The sequence below is a fragment of the Mirounga angustirostris genome, unplaced genomic scaffold (genome assembly GCF_029215605.1).
Source record: "Mirounga angustirostris isolate CCGP_5_RB_7025 unplaced genomic scaffold, mMirAng1.0.hap1 SCAF_6, whole genome shotgun sequence".
Lineage (NCBI taxonomy): Eukaryota > Metazoa > Chordata > Mammalia > Carnivora > Phocidae > Mirounga > Mirounga angustirostris.
The window spans coordinates 47,726,019-47,741,106 of record NW_026991714.1 but is presented as its reverse complement, the minus strand read 5'-3'; the positions used below and the strand labels follow the sequence as shown (position 1 = coordinate 47,741,106).

The 15,088-nt window shown below is 37.8% G+C and overlaps 1 protein-coding gene across 3 annotated transcripts in view; it reads left to right on the top strand.

Moving 5' to 3' along the window:
- SOAT1 (sterol O-acyltransferase 1) overlaps window positions 1-14,754 on the top strand; it is a 77,483-nt gene extending 62,729 nt beyond the window's left edge. For 2 of the 3 annotated variants that reach the window (XM_045877359.3, XM_064594250.1), the window contains exons 7-16: window positions 214-496; window positions 1,215-1,293; window positions 1,804-1,885; window positions 2,202-2,247; window positions 2,919-3,048; window positions 5,693-5,790; window positions 6,888-6,986; window positions 8,291-8,426; window positions 9,028-9,173; window positions 10,674-14,754. In XM_045877359.3, coding sequence (XP_045733315.1) covers window positions 214-496; window positions 1,215-1,293; window positions 1,804-1,885; window positions 2,202-2,247; window positions 2,919-3,048; window positions 5,693-5,790; window positions 6,888-6,986; window positions 8,291-8,426; window positions 9,028-9,173; window positions 10,674-10,730 — 1,156 coding nt within the window. In that variant the 3' untranslated portion in view covers window positions 10,731-14,754. The remainder of the gene's footprint in view (window positions 1-213; window positions 497-1,214; window positions 1,294-1,803; window positions 1,886-2,201; window positions 2,248-2,918; window positions 3,049-5,692; window positions 5,791-6,887; window positions 6,987-8,290; window positions 8,427-9,027; window positions 9,174-10,673) is intronic. The other variant, XR_008506289.2, reaches the window with a different exon arrangement.
- The last annotated feature ends 334 nt before the right edge of the window (window positions 14,755-15,088 follow it).

Here is a 15,088-nt window from a genome sequence, read left to right as displayed (position 1 = left end):
TTTTAGAAGATTTATTGTTGGGATATATTGTGACGCAGAGGCTTAGAAGCACCTCTCCCTCTTGCACAACTATTACCCTCATGACCACGACGGATTAATGCTGCTGTGTTTTCTAAGGTTGAGAGTTTTAGGTGTGAAAAGTTTTCAGTTCTATGAGTCTGTGCATATTAAAAATTCACTTCTGTGCTCTTTCTCTGTGCTTTTTCTCCCTAGGCTGGTGCTTGAGTTCAATCTCTTGTCTTACGCTTTTGGCAAACTTCCCATTGTTATGTGGACATGGTGGACTATGTTCTTGAGTACACTTTTAGTTCCCTATTTCCTCTTCCAATGTTGGGCCAGCGGCTACAGCAAGAGTTCTCATCCAGTGGTCTATTCTCTCTTCCATTGCTTCCTTTTCACGGTCTTCCAGATTGGAGTTCTAGGTTTGGGACCAACATATGTTGTATTAGCATATACCCTACCACCAGCTTCCCGCTGCATTGTTATACTTGAACAGGTAAGGTTTGAGGGTTGCCCGATGCAGTGCTATGTTTTGTTAAAATAATAATACTGACATTCTGTTATTTTTAGTTGTATTAGTTGGGTCAATTTTTCTATCTGGTTCTTTGTGCTATTATTTATAAAATTGAAGTTTTAAGATAGATCATCTCATGTCTTAAACTTCATACTAGCTTCAGTGTTCTCTGATTCTTGGCAGTGAAATTATATTGAGCTGTTTAGGATGAATTCAGATTTTATTCTTGAACACTTTGTAGAAGTCATTTAAATGATAAAATATTTTTGTAATTAAAAACTCTACCCTTGAGGTTATCAGATTCATTGGTTTGTCATATAAACTGGTCCCATCTGAATAAAGGATTTATTTTGTTCGTACAGCCTTCAGAATTTTCTGACTTACGTTGGCTGTCTGTTAATTTACACTGTGTGACTAATGGGAAGGACTGCTTCAGGAGACTCTCTTTGAACAGGCTTTTAATTTCTTACTGTAATATACTTGCAATAGATAATACTGTTAGATACAAAATAATTTGGGTAATAACAATGTCCTTCTTTACAGTTTGTTTTTCATTTGTTTTATTCCATAAATGTGAACTTGAGTTGGTATATGCAAAATTAGGAAATTCTTTATATGATCCAGTGCTGTTCTGGGGTTGCTTATAGGATATAAGACGATGGTAGAACATTCATCTTTTTTTCCCTCCCTCCTTTTGTAGATTCGTTTCATAATGAAGTCCTATTCATTTGTCAGAGAGAATGTGCCTCGGGTACTAAATTCAGCCAAGGAGAAATCAAGTATGTAAATTCGTTAGGTCAAGGATTATTCAATAGCGTATTTTAACCTTTGGTATTTAGTGGGATGGCGTTTTACATTCTATAGACGTTATATTTGATTTTAAATATGGAGGATCCATATTGATTTGGAAGACTATCTCACTGTTTCCTGATTGTTCCCGTTTTGCCTTTGTACCTACAATTTAAAAACATTGATCGCCAGAGTCTTAAAACTTTGCCTTATTTTTATAATGTTAATAGACTCATCACCCCATGTGTGCTTATTCTTTGAATTGCTGTTTCAAACTCCAGAAGGTATTTCTAAGTCACAGGAATAGCTTAGTTTAGAGGGATTGGCAATACTGAATCAATATAAGGATAAGAAGTCACTCTGGGAGATCAGGAAGAAATGATATGGGCTAAGTGAAGTCCTTTTACTCTTCCCTACTGTGTGCTTTCTTACTTCTCCCTCTTAGTTTTGCCAGGAGAAATTGAAGAGTGCCTGATCTAACCAGAGTTTTCCTTTTCCAGAGACGATTCCAGTACCCACAGTCAACCAGTACTTGTACTTTTTGTTTGCACCTACCCTCATCTACCGTGACAACTATCCCAGGTAGTTGTTCTGTGAAGCAGAAATGTGTTGAGCACCGGAAGTGTAGCATGAGTGTGGTGGGGTAGGTAGGCAGGGGCCAGTTCATCTAGGGTTACAAAGAAGATAAAATGAGTTATAACTTTCTTGCTGGCACGGGTAAGTCCCAAGTGGTGATTCTAGCAATCCAATTTGATTACAGTAATTCTTGACAGAATTATACAGGCATTCCATATGCCAAAAATGATAGGTTCTGTGTGGGGAGGATATTGTGAGGGTCTTTATTAAAGTTCAATTACTTACTTTATTTAGAAAACTTACTTTGTTTCTTCCTTTTTAGGACTCCCACTGTAAGGTGGGGTTATGTTGCTGTGCAGTTTTTACAGGTGAATTTTTTCTTTACCTAAGGTTTGTTGATTAGTGGGACATGGGGATTCAAATTTATAATAATAATTTAATCTATTTAAAGTGTTGGTAAATTCATGTCTACTGGGAACTCTAGACCTCTTTCTGAAGTCTTTTAAACTCTTTACCAGTACAGTAGGTGGTATTTGTCTTGCCAACATCAAAAGTAATTTCCTTCAGTAAAAGAATTTAATTAAAGTCATCCCATTTGGTTACTTTAGTAAGCATCTATGTTAATTTCCCCCTCTCCTTATGGTTTTTTGTTTTGGGATACATATGTGTGGGTATGGTCTGATGTCTTCCCCATCGCCGCCCACTGCCTCGCTCCATCAGAATCATAAATCCCAGAAGATCTCATTTTAAACTCTTGTCTCAATCAAATACCCCTTTATGAAATAAGTTCTTTTGTGCTGGGTTTCACATAGCAGGAAAAGCAGGTTCCAAGAGTCTCATCTTTTGGTATGCCATTTGATAAAGGGTTGGGAGAGAAGAAGGTATGATAGAAACTAGCTTGTGTAATATCTCTGAAGGATTGCAGTTTGGCAATCTTATATACTAGCATTAATGGAATATATATGTGAACATTAGTCTAAGGGTCACATATCTATCTTCTTTATCAAGCCATCAGTATTATATCTCTGTTATATTCCAGGTTTTTGGTTGCTTTTTTTATGTGTACTACATCTTTGAAAGGCTCTGTGCCCCCTTGTTTCGGAATATCAAACAGGAGCCCTTCAGCGCTCGTGTTCTGGTCCTGTGTGTATTTAACTCCATCTTGCCAGGTAACATGGGTACTGGTTAATTTGGCCATTCATGAAGTTATAAGGAAAAAGAGCTGTTGCACATGCACACCTTTGATTTTCCTGCTTTTTGCTCTGAAGTCATCTCTACATCTATACTCATCTCGACTTCTTTCCATCTATTTCATAAGTGCGTATACTTCCAGTTTCAGCCCAGACAAACTTTCTGTTTGTCTTCTGACTTTCACCCAAGTTTTGCTCTCTGTGACTGTGGGTAGTCCATATTCATGACTAATCTTCCTGTTCACTATTCAGTTCATTGTAATCTTCTAATCCGACCAGGCCACTGATGTGGCCTTTATTGAAATCACTGGTATCCTCCTGATTCTAAATCCAGTAGATGGTTTAGCCCTTATTCTATTTCATCTCCACGAAGCATTGTTTCGATGCTGTTTGACCACATTTTGAAATTTCTCTCTTGCTACTCATTCTTTTTTTTTTTTTTTTAAAGATTTTATTTATTTATTTGAGAGAGAGAGAAAGAGAGAGCAAGCACATGAGAGGGGGGAGGGTCAGAGGGAGAAGCAGACTCCCCGCCGAGCAGGGAGCCTGATGTGGGACTCGATCCAGGGACTCCAGGATCATGACCTGAGCCGAAGGCAGTCGCTTAACCAACTGAGCCACCCAGGCGCCCCTCTTGCTACTCATTCTTAAATTTATTTATTTATTTATTTATTTTTATAATTATTATTTTTTTAAATTTATTTATTTGACAGAGAGAGAGATAGCGAGAGAGGGAACACAAGCCGGGGTAGTGGGAGAGGGAGAAGCAGGCCTCCCGCAGAGCAGGGAGCCCGATGCGGGCCTTGATCCCAGGACCCCGGGATCACGACCCGAGCCACAGGCAGACGCCCAACGACTGAGCCACCCAGGCGCCCTCTTGCTACTCATTCTTACTCTCCTGTCTTTCTGGCCATACCTCAGTCTCCTAACTTCATTCATTCCACTTACTTTTTTCTAGAGATACATGAGTACCTATTATGTGCCAGGTGCTGAGCACCTAGCAGTGAAGAGGACATAAATGCTCTCTACTCTCTGGAGGCTTTCAGTTTAGTTTACAGTTTCCTTTACTTATTCTTTTCTTTTTTTCTACCTGTCAAATGTTGGTCGTGTTTTCTGTTACCTTCTTTCTTCCTTAACCTCTCTCCTAGACTCCTAGGTAACCTTCCCTGATTGCCCCCCCAAGATTCACTCCAATAAATTATTATCTATCTATCTATCTATCTATCTATCTATCTATCTATCTATCTATCTATTTATTTATTTAAGATTTTATTTATTTATTTGAGAGAGAATGAGAGAGAGCACATGAGAGGGGTTAGGGTCAGAGGGAGAAGCAGACTCCCTGCCGAGCAGGGAGCCCGATGCGGGACTCGATCCCGGGACTCCGGGATCATGACCTGAGCCGAAGGCAGTCGCTTAACCAACTGAGCCACCCAGGCGCCCTCCAATAAATTATTTTATCTGTCCCTTTAATAGAATATATATTAAATGCATGTCTTCCTCACTAGGCTGCAAATTCCTTGAGATCAAGGATTGTGTCTTACAGCCAGTCAGCCAACCACAGTCTTTCCCATATTGTCTAATACGTAGTAGATGCTCCATATTCTTTGATATTTTTTTAATAAACAGGTGAATGAAAGGGATAGGCATATAAATGGATATTTACAATGTAGTATAGTATATACTACTTAAGTAGGATAAACAAAGTGCTGATGAACTTTGTATCATATTGGACATGACATTTAACATTGGGTATTGAAAAATAGGTGTTTGGCAGAGAAGTAGTGGAAACATGCTTCTAGGTAGTGGGATGGAAGCAGAGGCATAGAGTATTTTCGAATGGCAGAAGTCCAGTTATGGATGATGTTTACAACACTGGGCATAGAGTCAGAGATAAGTTAACTTTGTCACTGGACATTTTGGGCTGGATAACTCTGTGTTTTGGGGGGCTGTCTTGTGCATTATAGGATATTTACCGATCTCCTTGCCTCTAAAAACTAGATACTAGTAGTACAGTCCTTACCCCTTGAGTTGTGACAACGAAAAATGTCTCCAGAATTGTCAGATGTTCTCTAGGGGGCAAAATCTCCCACAGTTTTAAGCAACTGGTTTAAACTGAGGGATGAGGACCAGATTTTAAAGGGCCTTGGGTACCAAGTTAAACCATATAGCTAGGCATTTCTATTAAAAACAGGCTGGGTCATTTGTTATCTATAAAACCCACTAGGGGGCGCCTGGGTGGCTCAGTCCTTAAGTGTCTGCCTTCGGCTAGGGTCACCATACCAGGGTCCTGGGATCGAGCCCCACAACGGGCTCCCTGCTCAGCGGGAAGCCTGCTTCCCCCTCTCCCACTCCCCCTGCTTGTGTTCCCTCTCTTACTATATCATTCTCTGTCAAATAAATAAATAAAATCTTAAAAAAAAAAACCCACTTGGAAGGAATTTAGTGCTTTCTAAAATTAAAATAACTTTCAAAAGAACATGGTGTCATCTCTTGAATAGGTAAGCTGGAACAGTAACTTTTATTTTACAGAATAATTCCAGCTAAGCATATGATGACATAAAGTTAACTGCTTTGCATGAGCTATTTGGAAAGCCTTTAATATTGTTAATCTTATTTTTAGGTGTGCTGATTCTGTTTCTCATGTTTTTTGCCTTTTTGCACTGCTGGCTCAATGCCTTTGCTGAGATGTTACGCTTTGGTGACAGGATGTTTTATAAGGTGATGTATACTTGGCCTTCTCTTTCTTTTCACATTTTATTTATGCACTTATGTCCTCATTGTTAAGTATTTGAGCATTGTTGAGCATGTTTAACATAAACATTGCAAAGTTCTTTTTCCATGAGTTTTATCAATATTAAGTCTGAGATTCTGATGTTGATATACTTAGCACAGCCTCATAGCCTTATCTTCTACCTCTAATATCTGCTCCCTTAATAAAGCATATGGTTTCTACTGGATCCTGTATTGGTGGGAAAGCATGTGTCCAGAGGGTATCATGAGACTCTGCTGATCATTCATTTGAAATTGGCTGTCTGGTGCTATAGGAGTGATCTTAGCAAATTATTTAAGACTGTTGAATAGTTCATACAGGAAATAACTTTTCCCTCCTTTATTTTGAAAGGCATTAATTATACTTAAAATAGTTGGAATTAAGTTCTAGACAAGAGCCAGGGTGTTCATAGTGTTCTGTAATCCTGCCTAAAGCCCTCCAGGGTTTTGTTTGTGGTGGTCTGGCAACACCCAAAGCCTTCCACTCCTTTCTCAGAGAAACAGGGGGTGTGGGTTGCAAACTTTAGCTGTCTGATACCATGGGTCTGATCCTAAAGTAGGGAGGGATTTATTGCAGGTAACCATTGTCTCACTCATTGTACAGTGTAAATTTTGTCGTTTATGGTACCAGAGGGACAGCTCTTTAGGCTTAGCACGTTAAGCCTATAGGACCTTAGATTTCTCTCCCTGTGTTTTAGCAAGGTGAGGAGATTTACTGATTGCTATTTAGATGAACCTTAGATTTAATGATTATGTTCTGTATCTTCCATCGTAACTTTTTTGATAATGAGATAGAATGAAGTTACAGACTTCATCATCTGTAGATCTAAAATTCGTGTCATATATTGAGCATTAATAACCAAAATGCCATTTAAGATTTTTCTGACTTCAGTGTATGGACTAACAAATTATCATGACACACTCTGGATATTATGTTGTGTGTGTATGTTCTTTAGGAATACTCAGGGGGTTTTGCATTGGTCCTGTGTGTATATGTGTGTTTATGTGTATATGTGTAGTTCTAAATCTTTGCTTTTTTTCCTCAGGATTGGTGGAACTCTACATCATACTCTAACTATTACAGGACCTGGAACGTGGTGGTTCATGACTGGTTGTATTACTATGCTTACAAGGACTTTCTCTGGGTAAGCGGCAAGATAAAGTTGATGTTCAAGAAATGGAGATCCTTTTCCAGAAAGTATTATTATTGTGCAGCTGGAAGTGGTCTTCAGTTCTCTGTGGGCCATTTCTGCCTAAGAAAGCTTATGCTTTGAACGGTATGTACGGTGACGAGATCTAATACCACAGTTGTGTTCCGGGCTGTATTTTACATGATTACGAAGTAAGAACGCATGGAGGCATCCAGAGAAGGTGAAATGATCCACCAGTAATGGATCATTTCTTATGAATCTCAATGCCAGTAAATAATCTCCCTCTAGCTTTTTTGTTTTTTGGGTTTCTTTGCTGAAGTAGGAAACACTTAAGTTTGGATTTGTATCTTTCCAACTGGTGATACGTGTCTTTGAGACATTCTTTAGAACAGAATGTATGTTGACTGGTGACTGTCATGAATGATTATCTCTCTGGATTGCAGGTTTTAGTTATTAAGTAAGTCACTATTTGGCTAAGTGATAGCAAGACATGGTGCAAATGGTGCTGTAGTCGAGTGTTCTTTCATTCGTAAGTGTAGTGTCACTTACGGACAAGGCCTGTTGCTTCTTTCTAAATCATAGTGAAAATGGAGAGAATGCCTGCCTTATCCACCATACGGTTTTACTCTAAAGGTTGAGATTCGATTGTCCATTTATATGTGAAAACTGTTTTGTCTACTGTAGTGACTTACAGACATAGGTTACAAATAGGTTTTTGAAAATATGCCCAGTTCTTTCAACATTCATGGTTTTGACAATGCCTCATTTTAGTAAAATAAGGATTTGAAAGCATAGATGTTTTTTGTAATATTTACTACATTTGGATTAATCCAAGGAGTAGATTAGAAAAATCAAATATAAACATAATTAAATAGGTGCCTTTAGCATGTGATAATTATAAGTCTTATATACAGTTGACTCTTGAACAAGGCGGGTAGGGGTGCTGACCCTCCCACGCAGTAAAAAAATCTACATATAATTTTTTGGCTTCCCCAAGACTTAACTACTAATCACCTACAATTGACTGGAAACCTTACTGATAAGGTAAATAGTTGGTTAACACGCATTTTATGTGATCTATGCATTATATACTGCATTCTTACAATAAAGTAAGCTAGAGAAAAGAAAATGTTGATAAGAATATCATAAGGAGAAATACATTTACTGTACTGTGCTGTATTAATTGAATAAGTGGACCCATGCAGTTCAAACCCCTTTTGTTCAAGGGTCAGCTGTATCTAGTTTGCGCTTAATTACTTTTTAAAAAATTACTTTTTCATATTCTTCTTTTACCCTAGTTTTTCACTAAGAGATTCAAGTGGGCTGCCATGTTAGCGGTCTTTGCTGTTTCTGCCATAGTGCATGAATATGCGCTGGCTGTTTGCTTGAGCTTTTTCTATCCAGTGCTTTTCGTGCTCTTCATGTTCTTTGGAAGTAAGTATCTTGGCGTGCTGTGAGTACCGAGCATCAGGCTAAAAGAGAAATTTATAGAAAATGAAGTCTAAGGCAGGGTGGACAGCTAGATTGTAGCAATACCATTTCAAGGCAGTGTTTATCAGATGGTCACAGCATTGACTTTGAGTAATTAAACCACGCTCTGTCGCAGGATGCTCATCCTTTGAAGTAGAGAAATGAACTTAAATAGCCTCTTGAAGACTAAGGATAACACCGATTTGGGAGGTCATGAAGACTATAAACAACTTCTGCACTCTGTCAGTGTTCACCCCTGAAAAACGCGGACCCTCGTTTGGGTGGGTGGAGGGAGGGACAAGTTCAAATATGAATGATTCCATGACATATTTTCACCTGCTCTGGATATTCTCTGATTTCCAGTTAATCACCGATTGATAAATTTCAATACTTGAAGCTTCATTTTTACTTACAGAACCAGTGGCCAGAATAAAACCTGTATACCCACAGTTGATGCTCATTGTGATAATTACATAATTACAGCACATATCTAAGGCCCCTTGTTTCCTGATAGATGATGTTTTGATAACTATATATATATATATTTTTATCATTCTAACTTTAGTGGCTTTCAACTTCATTGTCAATGACAGTCGGAAAAGGCCAATTTGGAACGTTATGATGTGGACTTCCATTTTCGCGGGCCAAGGAGTCATCCTGTGCTTTTATTCCCAAGAGTGGTATGCACGTCAGCATTGTCCTCTCAAAAATGTGAGTCCTTGGTTAGGCTGGAGTGGAAAAGTAACGTTTTTGTTCCCTGATTATGAGGCTTGGTAGGCAATATTAAGGAGAAGAAGAGTAATAGAGATGATGCTGAATTAATGTTAAGGGGAGGGAAATAAGGAGTAAAAGGATTAGCTTATTACCTGATCTTACTGCACTGGCTTTGAAAGTTTTCTTTGGTTTTCTTTACACTGAATGCTCCTAGTTCTTGTTTTTTTTTCCTCTTTCACTTTTTTTTTTGAAGTGTCTTCTAATTTCCTTCCTGTGTCCTGAAAATGTATATGTTCTGCAGGGTCTTCTCAGTGGCATGTGTATCCTCCCTGCTACCACCTACACAGATATATATTTCTTACCTCTTCCTTCCCAAAGTAATAAACTCTTCATAAAAATGTCTAGCTACACTCATATGCCTAAGATCCCATTTCCCTTGATCTTTGTTGTTGTGGTATGTAAGAGTCTCATTTTTAAAACTTTTATTTGCATACGGATAACTCCCAAATATTTAGGGGGTGCCTTCTTGGTATATCTGACTATTTCTCACAGGTACCACAGGTATCTGAAGACACCCATAGGCAAATTAATGTTTCTCTCCCAAATCTTCTCCTACTGTCTATCCTGTTTTTCTTATGTTGCCCTAATGCCCCCTCCTTATTTCCTCTATGTGCATCTGAGCTAGCTGCTTTGGTCTGCCTCTGGTTATGGTGCTCTCTGCACTCGGATTCCACCTGTCAGATTTTATTTTCTCAAAATCCACTTTCGATGCAACATCTTCCAGCTTTTTCAGATTCTTTTTTTTTTTTTTTTTAAGATTTTATTTATTTATTTGACAGAGAGAGACACAGCGAGAGAGGGAACACAAGCAGGGGGAGTGGGAGAGGGAGAAGCAGGCTTCAGGCTGAGCAGGGAGCCCGATGCGGGGCTCCATCCCAGGACCCTGGGATCATGACCTGAGCCGAAGACAGACGCTTAACGACTGAGCCACCCAGGCGCCCCACCTTTTTCAGATTCTTGCTCCAGTTTTTTCCTATTGCTGAACTTTCATAGTGCTTCATCTGTTCTCATTTAGATAATTTAGTAATTCTAAACCTTGTATTATAGTTTGTATATATATTTTATCATCCTTTTACCCTACTACAATTTAGATGTTAGGCCACTAACAGTAGGTCTGTGCTAAAATAAAATGCAAGATCCAAAAGAGAAGTAGTGCCTGTTTGGAATTTGGTCAGAAGTCCGTGTAATTGTATAGAGTTTACTGGACTTCGAAAGCTTTGTGTAAAACTTCTAAATCACTATAATCTGTGTTCTAGATAAAAATAATGAACATCTTTTGAATTAGCAAGCTGCTTATAGCTTAAAGGTTACCGACATGCTGGGAGGCATTGTAGAGGTGTGCAGTTTATAAAATTAACACCCCCTGTCTACCCTGACGACCTTGTGCATACGTGCGTGCAAATAAACTACTCTTCCATTTTTCTTTCCCCATTGAAGCCCACATTTCTGGATTATATCAGGCCACGGTCCTGGACTTGTCGTTACGTGTTTTAGAAGCTTGAACTTTGTTTCATTCCTTGACACTGAAGATGGGTATTCTGCCTGATCTGGGGCCAGCATCTGTTTCCAGCTGTTACTGAAGTTATCTGTGGTATTTGGATCACTCTGCGCTTTACAGATGGCTTGCTCCATTCCTCGGTCAGCTGAGATGTTGCAAGTTTACTGGAATCGTGTGCACTTAAAGCAGTACTTTTTTTTTTTTTCTTTACCTTTTTGGGAGAAGGGAGACTTACATAGCTGACATAATGACAGATTTTTGCTGGGTTTTTGTTTTTTGACTCCCATCTAAACGTTGTGACTAAACAGCATGTTTCCTTGGCCACTGACTTAGCCAAAACACTTATGAAGAAAGCATTTAAATATTTCAGGCTTAGAAATTTTTTTCAGGCACACTGTTGGAATGTATGCTAATTAACTATGTACTTAGGAAAGAAAAGAAAATAATGTGGAACATTTTGTTATCTCTAGTAGAGCGAAAATCTCTCATTTCCAGAGATAATCTCGTTATACATCCTAATGGTATTTTTTTTTGGAAAGAAGTTCAGTTCTACTCAATTTTTACCTTGTTTTCTCTATAAAGTGTAGATCATGATTTTTGTGAAGCAAGATTATACCTTTCACCTTGAATTCTTGAGTTTACATCCGAAATCTTACATAGTGAGGGAACAGAAAGAAGTGGCACAGGACAAAGAAAAGACATTTCCTTTTACAACTTCCAAAGTAATTTTTAAAAAAGACTTGCTGAGCCAATCGTATGTTTAAATTATTTTATCGTGGAACTTATGTGGAGGATAACTTTTTTTTGTTGTTTAAACTTTAATAACTTTTGAGAAGTTATTTAGAAGTACCCTTTGGTAAACTTATTGTTTAATAAATACTGACTTGAAATAGTTGGCAGGCTAGTAAGTCTGTAACATATAAGTATTAATCACCTCCATTAATATTAAAGTGATTTTTAAAGATCCAGAAGCTGGCTTCTGCACTGCTCAATTATTACACTTTTAATGGTATTATACGTTAGGTGAAACAAATTAATATGTGATCATTTTCAAGAAAATGTACTCTATATGTGATGTTTCCATGTTATAAGATGCCCATTGCTAATACAGTGTGGTGTGCAGGAATTATTTTGTTTGTGTGTGTGAGGTGTGATTATGTTTGTAAAGATGGAGCATTGAATGGCCTATCAGAGACCGTGGAGTTGAATTTTCCACCCAGAGAAGTGAGACTTAAGAATTACCCAAAAAGTGATTTTCATTTGGAGTAGCCAACTTGAGAAGCTTTGTTGGTATTCTAATAGCCCTACTTCCATCCAAAAAGTTTTGGGACATCTTTTTAGAATTGTTTTAAAGTCAGTTTGAGTGTCACAAGGAGGAGAATTGAGTTTCTTAGTAGTCACAACTTAATTTGTACCACAAGTACCCATTTTCTTTCATCAGTACCTTTGATCCAGATGAGTTTAGGCAATTTTCAAATATAAAATCCAACTTGGACAGACAGAAGTGCATGTGACACGAGGTCATTTCTTAAAAAGTAATTCACATGGTCCCAGCAGTAATTGTCTGGACAGTGGTGGTGTAATTGTGATGGAGTCATAACCTCCAAACGAGACTGCTTTTGTACATCTTGTAATCTCTGGTATTTTTATTAAAAATCAGAATGCTCAATCACTTGAATTTATGGGACTACATTTTAAATATAATGAGGGAGTTAAGAAAACCAGATTGGTCTAAGACTGTTTCATGAATAAGTCTCAACTGAAGGGAGAGAATGGAACTCTTTGATCTGTATTTCTGTTAAGTGCTGTAAATGTTAGGTTCTCATTGCTCATTGATTTTGTTGCTTTGTATTGATTCTGAATATTTGTAGGACTGATGAAGGCTGGTGAGTTTTTTTGTTTGTTTTAGCTCTCATCTTCCCTTTATTAGTGTTTTTTTTTTTCCCCCTGCCCAAGACCTTGAGGTGACAACAAAAAATGTTTAAAACTAAGGACTCTTTAGAATGATAAGACTGCCCTAAGAAGTTTTCACAAACACTTAAAGGAATAGCTACTTTCTGTGACAAACTAGTTTGATAGCCATGGTCTTAGTGCTAGCCGCTCTTAGCAAAAATCGTTTTATTTAAACCACTACCTATACTCCTAAATAAATTAAAACTTCTGATGTGTTTCAGGAAGATTTATTGATTTTTTTCCCCTCTTTTGCTAATAGGGGTGAAAATTAGTTACAGGATGATACTTTTTTTCCTTCTGAAAAGAAAAGAGTTTAAAACTTCTTTCCTGTAAGAAGTATTAATGATAGTAGCCATTATTGTGGGTGTTTTCTCTAAGACAACAGCTATATCTCAGACTTTGTTTTAAATCTGTTAGATGGTTTCATTCTCAGTCCTGGATAGTGAAGGAAAATGGAGCTGTTTGGTTTTTTTTGGTGGATTAATCTCCTAAAATTGCATAAGTGAAGTTGCTTGCTTTACATTAGAATTTAATTAGAAAATTCAGGTTGCTTTTAACCTTTCAGTAACTACTTTTTGCTTTTGGAAGCGTGAGGAGTGGGGGAAATGCTTTTTCCTTTTAGTTGTAGGGTAAGAGTGGGTGACATTGGCAGGTGAAGAAGGTACAGTAAATACTCTATAATTGCAAACACAGATCATATTGTACAAGTCATTGATTTAGTGTAGGCAGTTTTCATTGAATTTTAAAATTATACTTGGCATGAAAAATGGAATCCTGAATTCTTTATAGAAAGCCTAATAGAACATTATGTATTTAAAAGGTTGGTCATGTGGGTTATGTAGCCTAAAAAGATCTAATTTATGAATTGTTGAGGTCTTTTATGCAAAAAGATGTTTGTTTTCTGTGGTCATGAGTAATTTTGAGTAAAGTTCATTATTTTGTATGGGGAAAAATAATGAACGTAAACTAACACAACTGTAGTAACCGGGTTTGCCTGATGAGTATGTTTTAGTTATGAAACCATAAAAAAAGATAGTTACACTTAAGCCCAGCATGCAAAACAGGTAAACTATAGCTGCTTCTGGTTGAGATTGGGACGCAGGGCTGGAGTCCAGTTGTTTGGGACACCCATTTTCTCCTATCCCCAAATACCCAGTCGGAAAACCACTGGTGCAGCAAAAAAGCATGCACAGATGTTTAAGATGGCCCCATCCTTACTAGCAGTGTGACAATGGGCACAGTTGCTTTGTTTATCAGAGCCACAGTTTTACTCATCTGTAAAATGGGGGCAATAGCTACCTCAAAGGGTTGTTAGAAAACGCTGGCCCTGGCAGGAAAAGGGCCTCATTATCTTCTTATCGTCCATAAATTCTAAACCTGAATCCTTACTATCTCATTGGAATTTTTTAAAAATGTGAATGTTTCAAATGCACAGTCCTGAGAATATGTGCTTTTAAATAGACTCGCGATGATGTGAATGCCCATCGTACCTGGACTGATATAATAAACACTCCCATAATGGAACTAACTAGAATTTAACAAGATTATTAAAGGCCCTTATGTTTCCACCTCCAAAATTACTTTCATATTTATCTGTTTAGCATAAGGGTAGGCTTCTAAAAGAAAAGCATGTCTACCTTTGCCTAGGTATTTAAGTGTTAGAACTAGTGTGTATACTTTATAGTTAAATTTTAGAATTTATGAAGAGGAAGGAAACTAATGAGGCCCTAATTTTGCCAGTATAAACAATGCTTATAGTCTTAATGGGAAGATAGTTCATACTTTTGTTAATAACGTGTAATGGACTTGCTTACTAACCTTGTGCAAAATTTTATGTGACTTACATAGATTTATAATACAGTTTATATATGTGTGCATATATACCATCGGAGAAGGATCTGTCTTGGTCACCGTTTTACTTAAGCTGTAAGCTTTATGTTTATGGCTCAGAAATTGAAGAAACTGCGACGTAAAGGTTCTGAAGAATAAAATGAGTATTACTAGTAAAGCTTATATAAGCATTTGAGTAGTTTCTAACATCACTAAAGTTTCTATCAGGTAGTAGAATTTTGGAACCCTGTTTATAAAGGAGGTAAAACATGGCTTCAACTCTGGTTGAAATGGGGAGAATGGAGTCCTTCTTGCTTGGTCCGCCCATGCTCTTTCTCACCCTAAATTTAATGCCCTGCTTGAACAGCAGTAATGATAAAACTGGAAAGCTGTCCAATCTATATAATCTACGAAGTCCTTTTAATAAAGTTCCCACTTTTTTTCTGTAAAGCATAAAGACTTTTTTTTTTTTTTAAGATTTTGACAGAGAGAGACACAGCGAGAGAGGGAACACAAGCAGCGGGAGTGGGAGAGGGAGAAGCAGGCTTCCCAATGCAGGGCTCGATCCCAG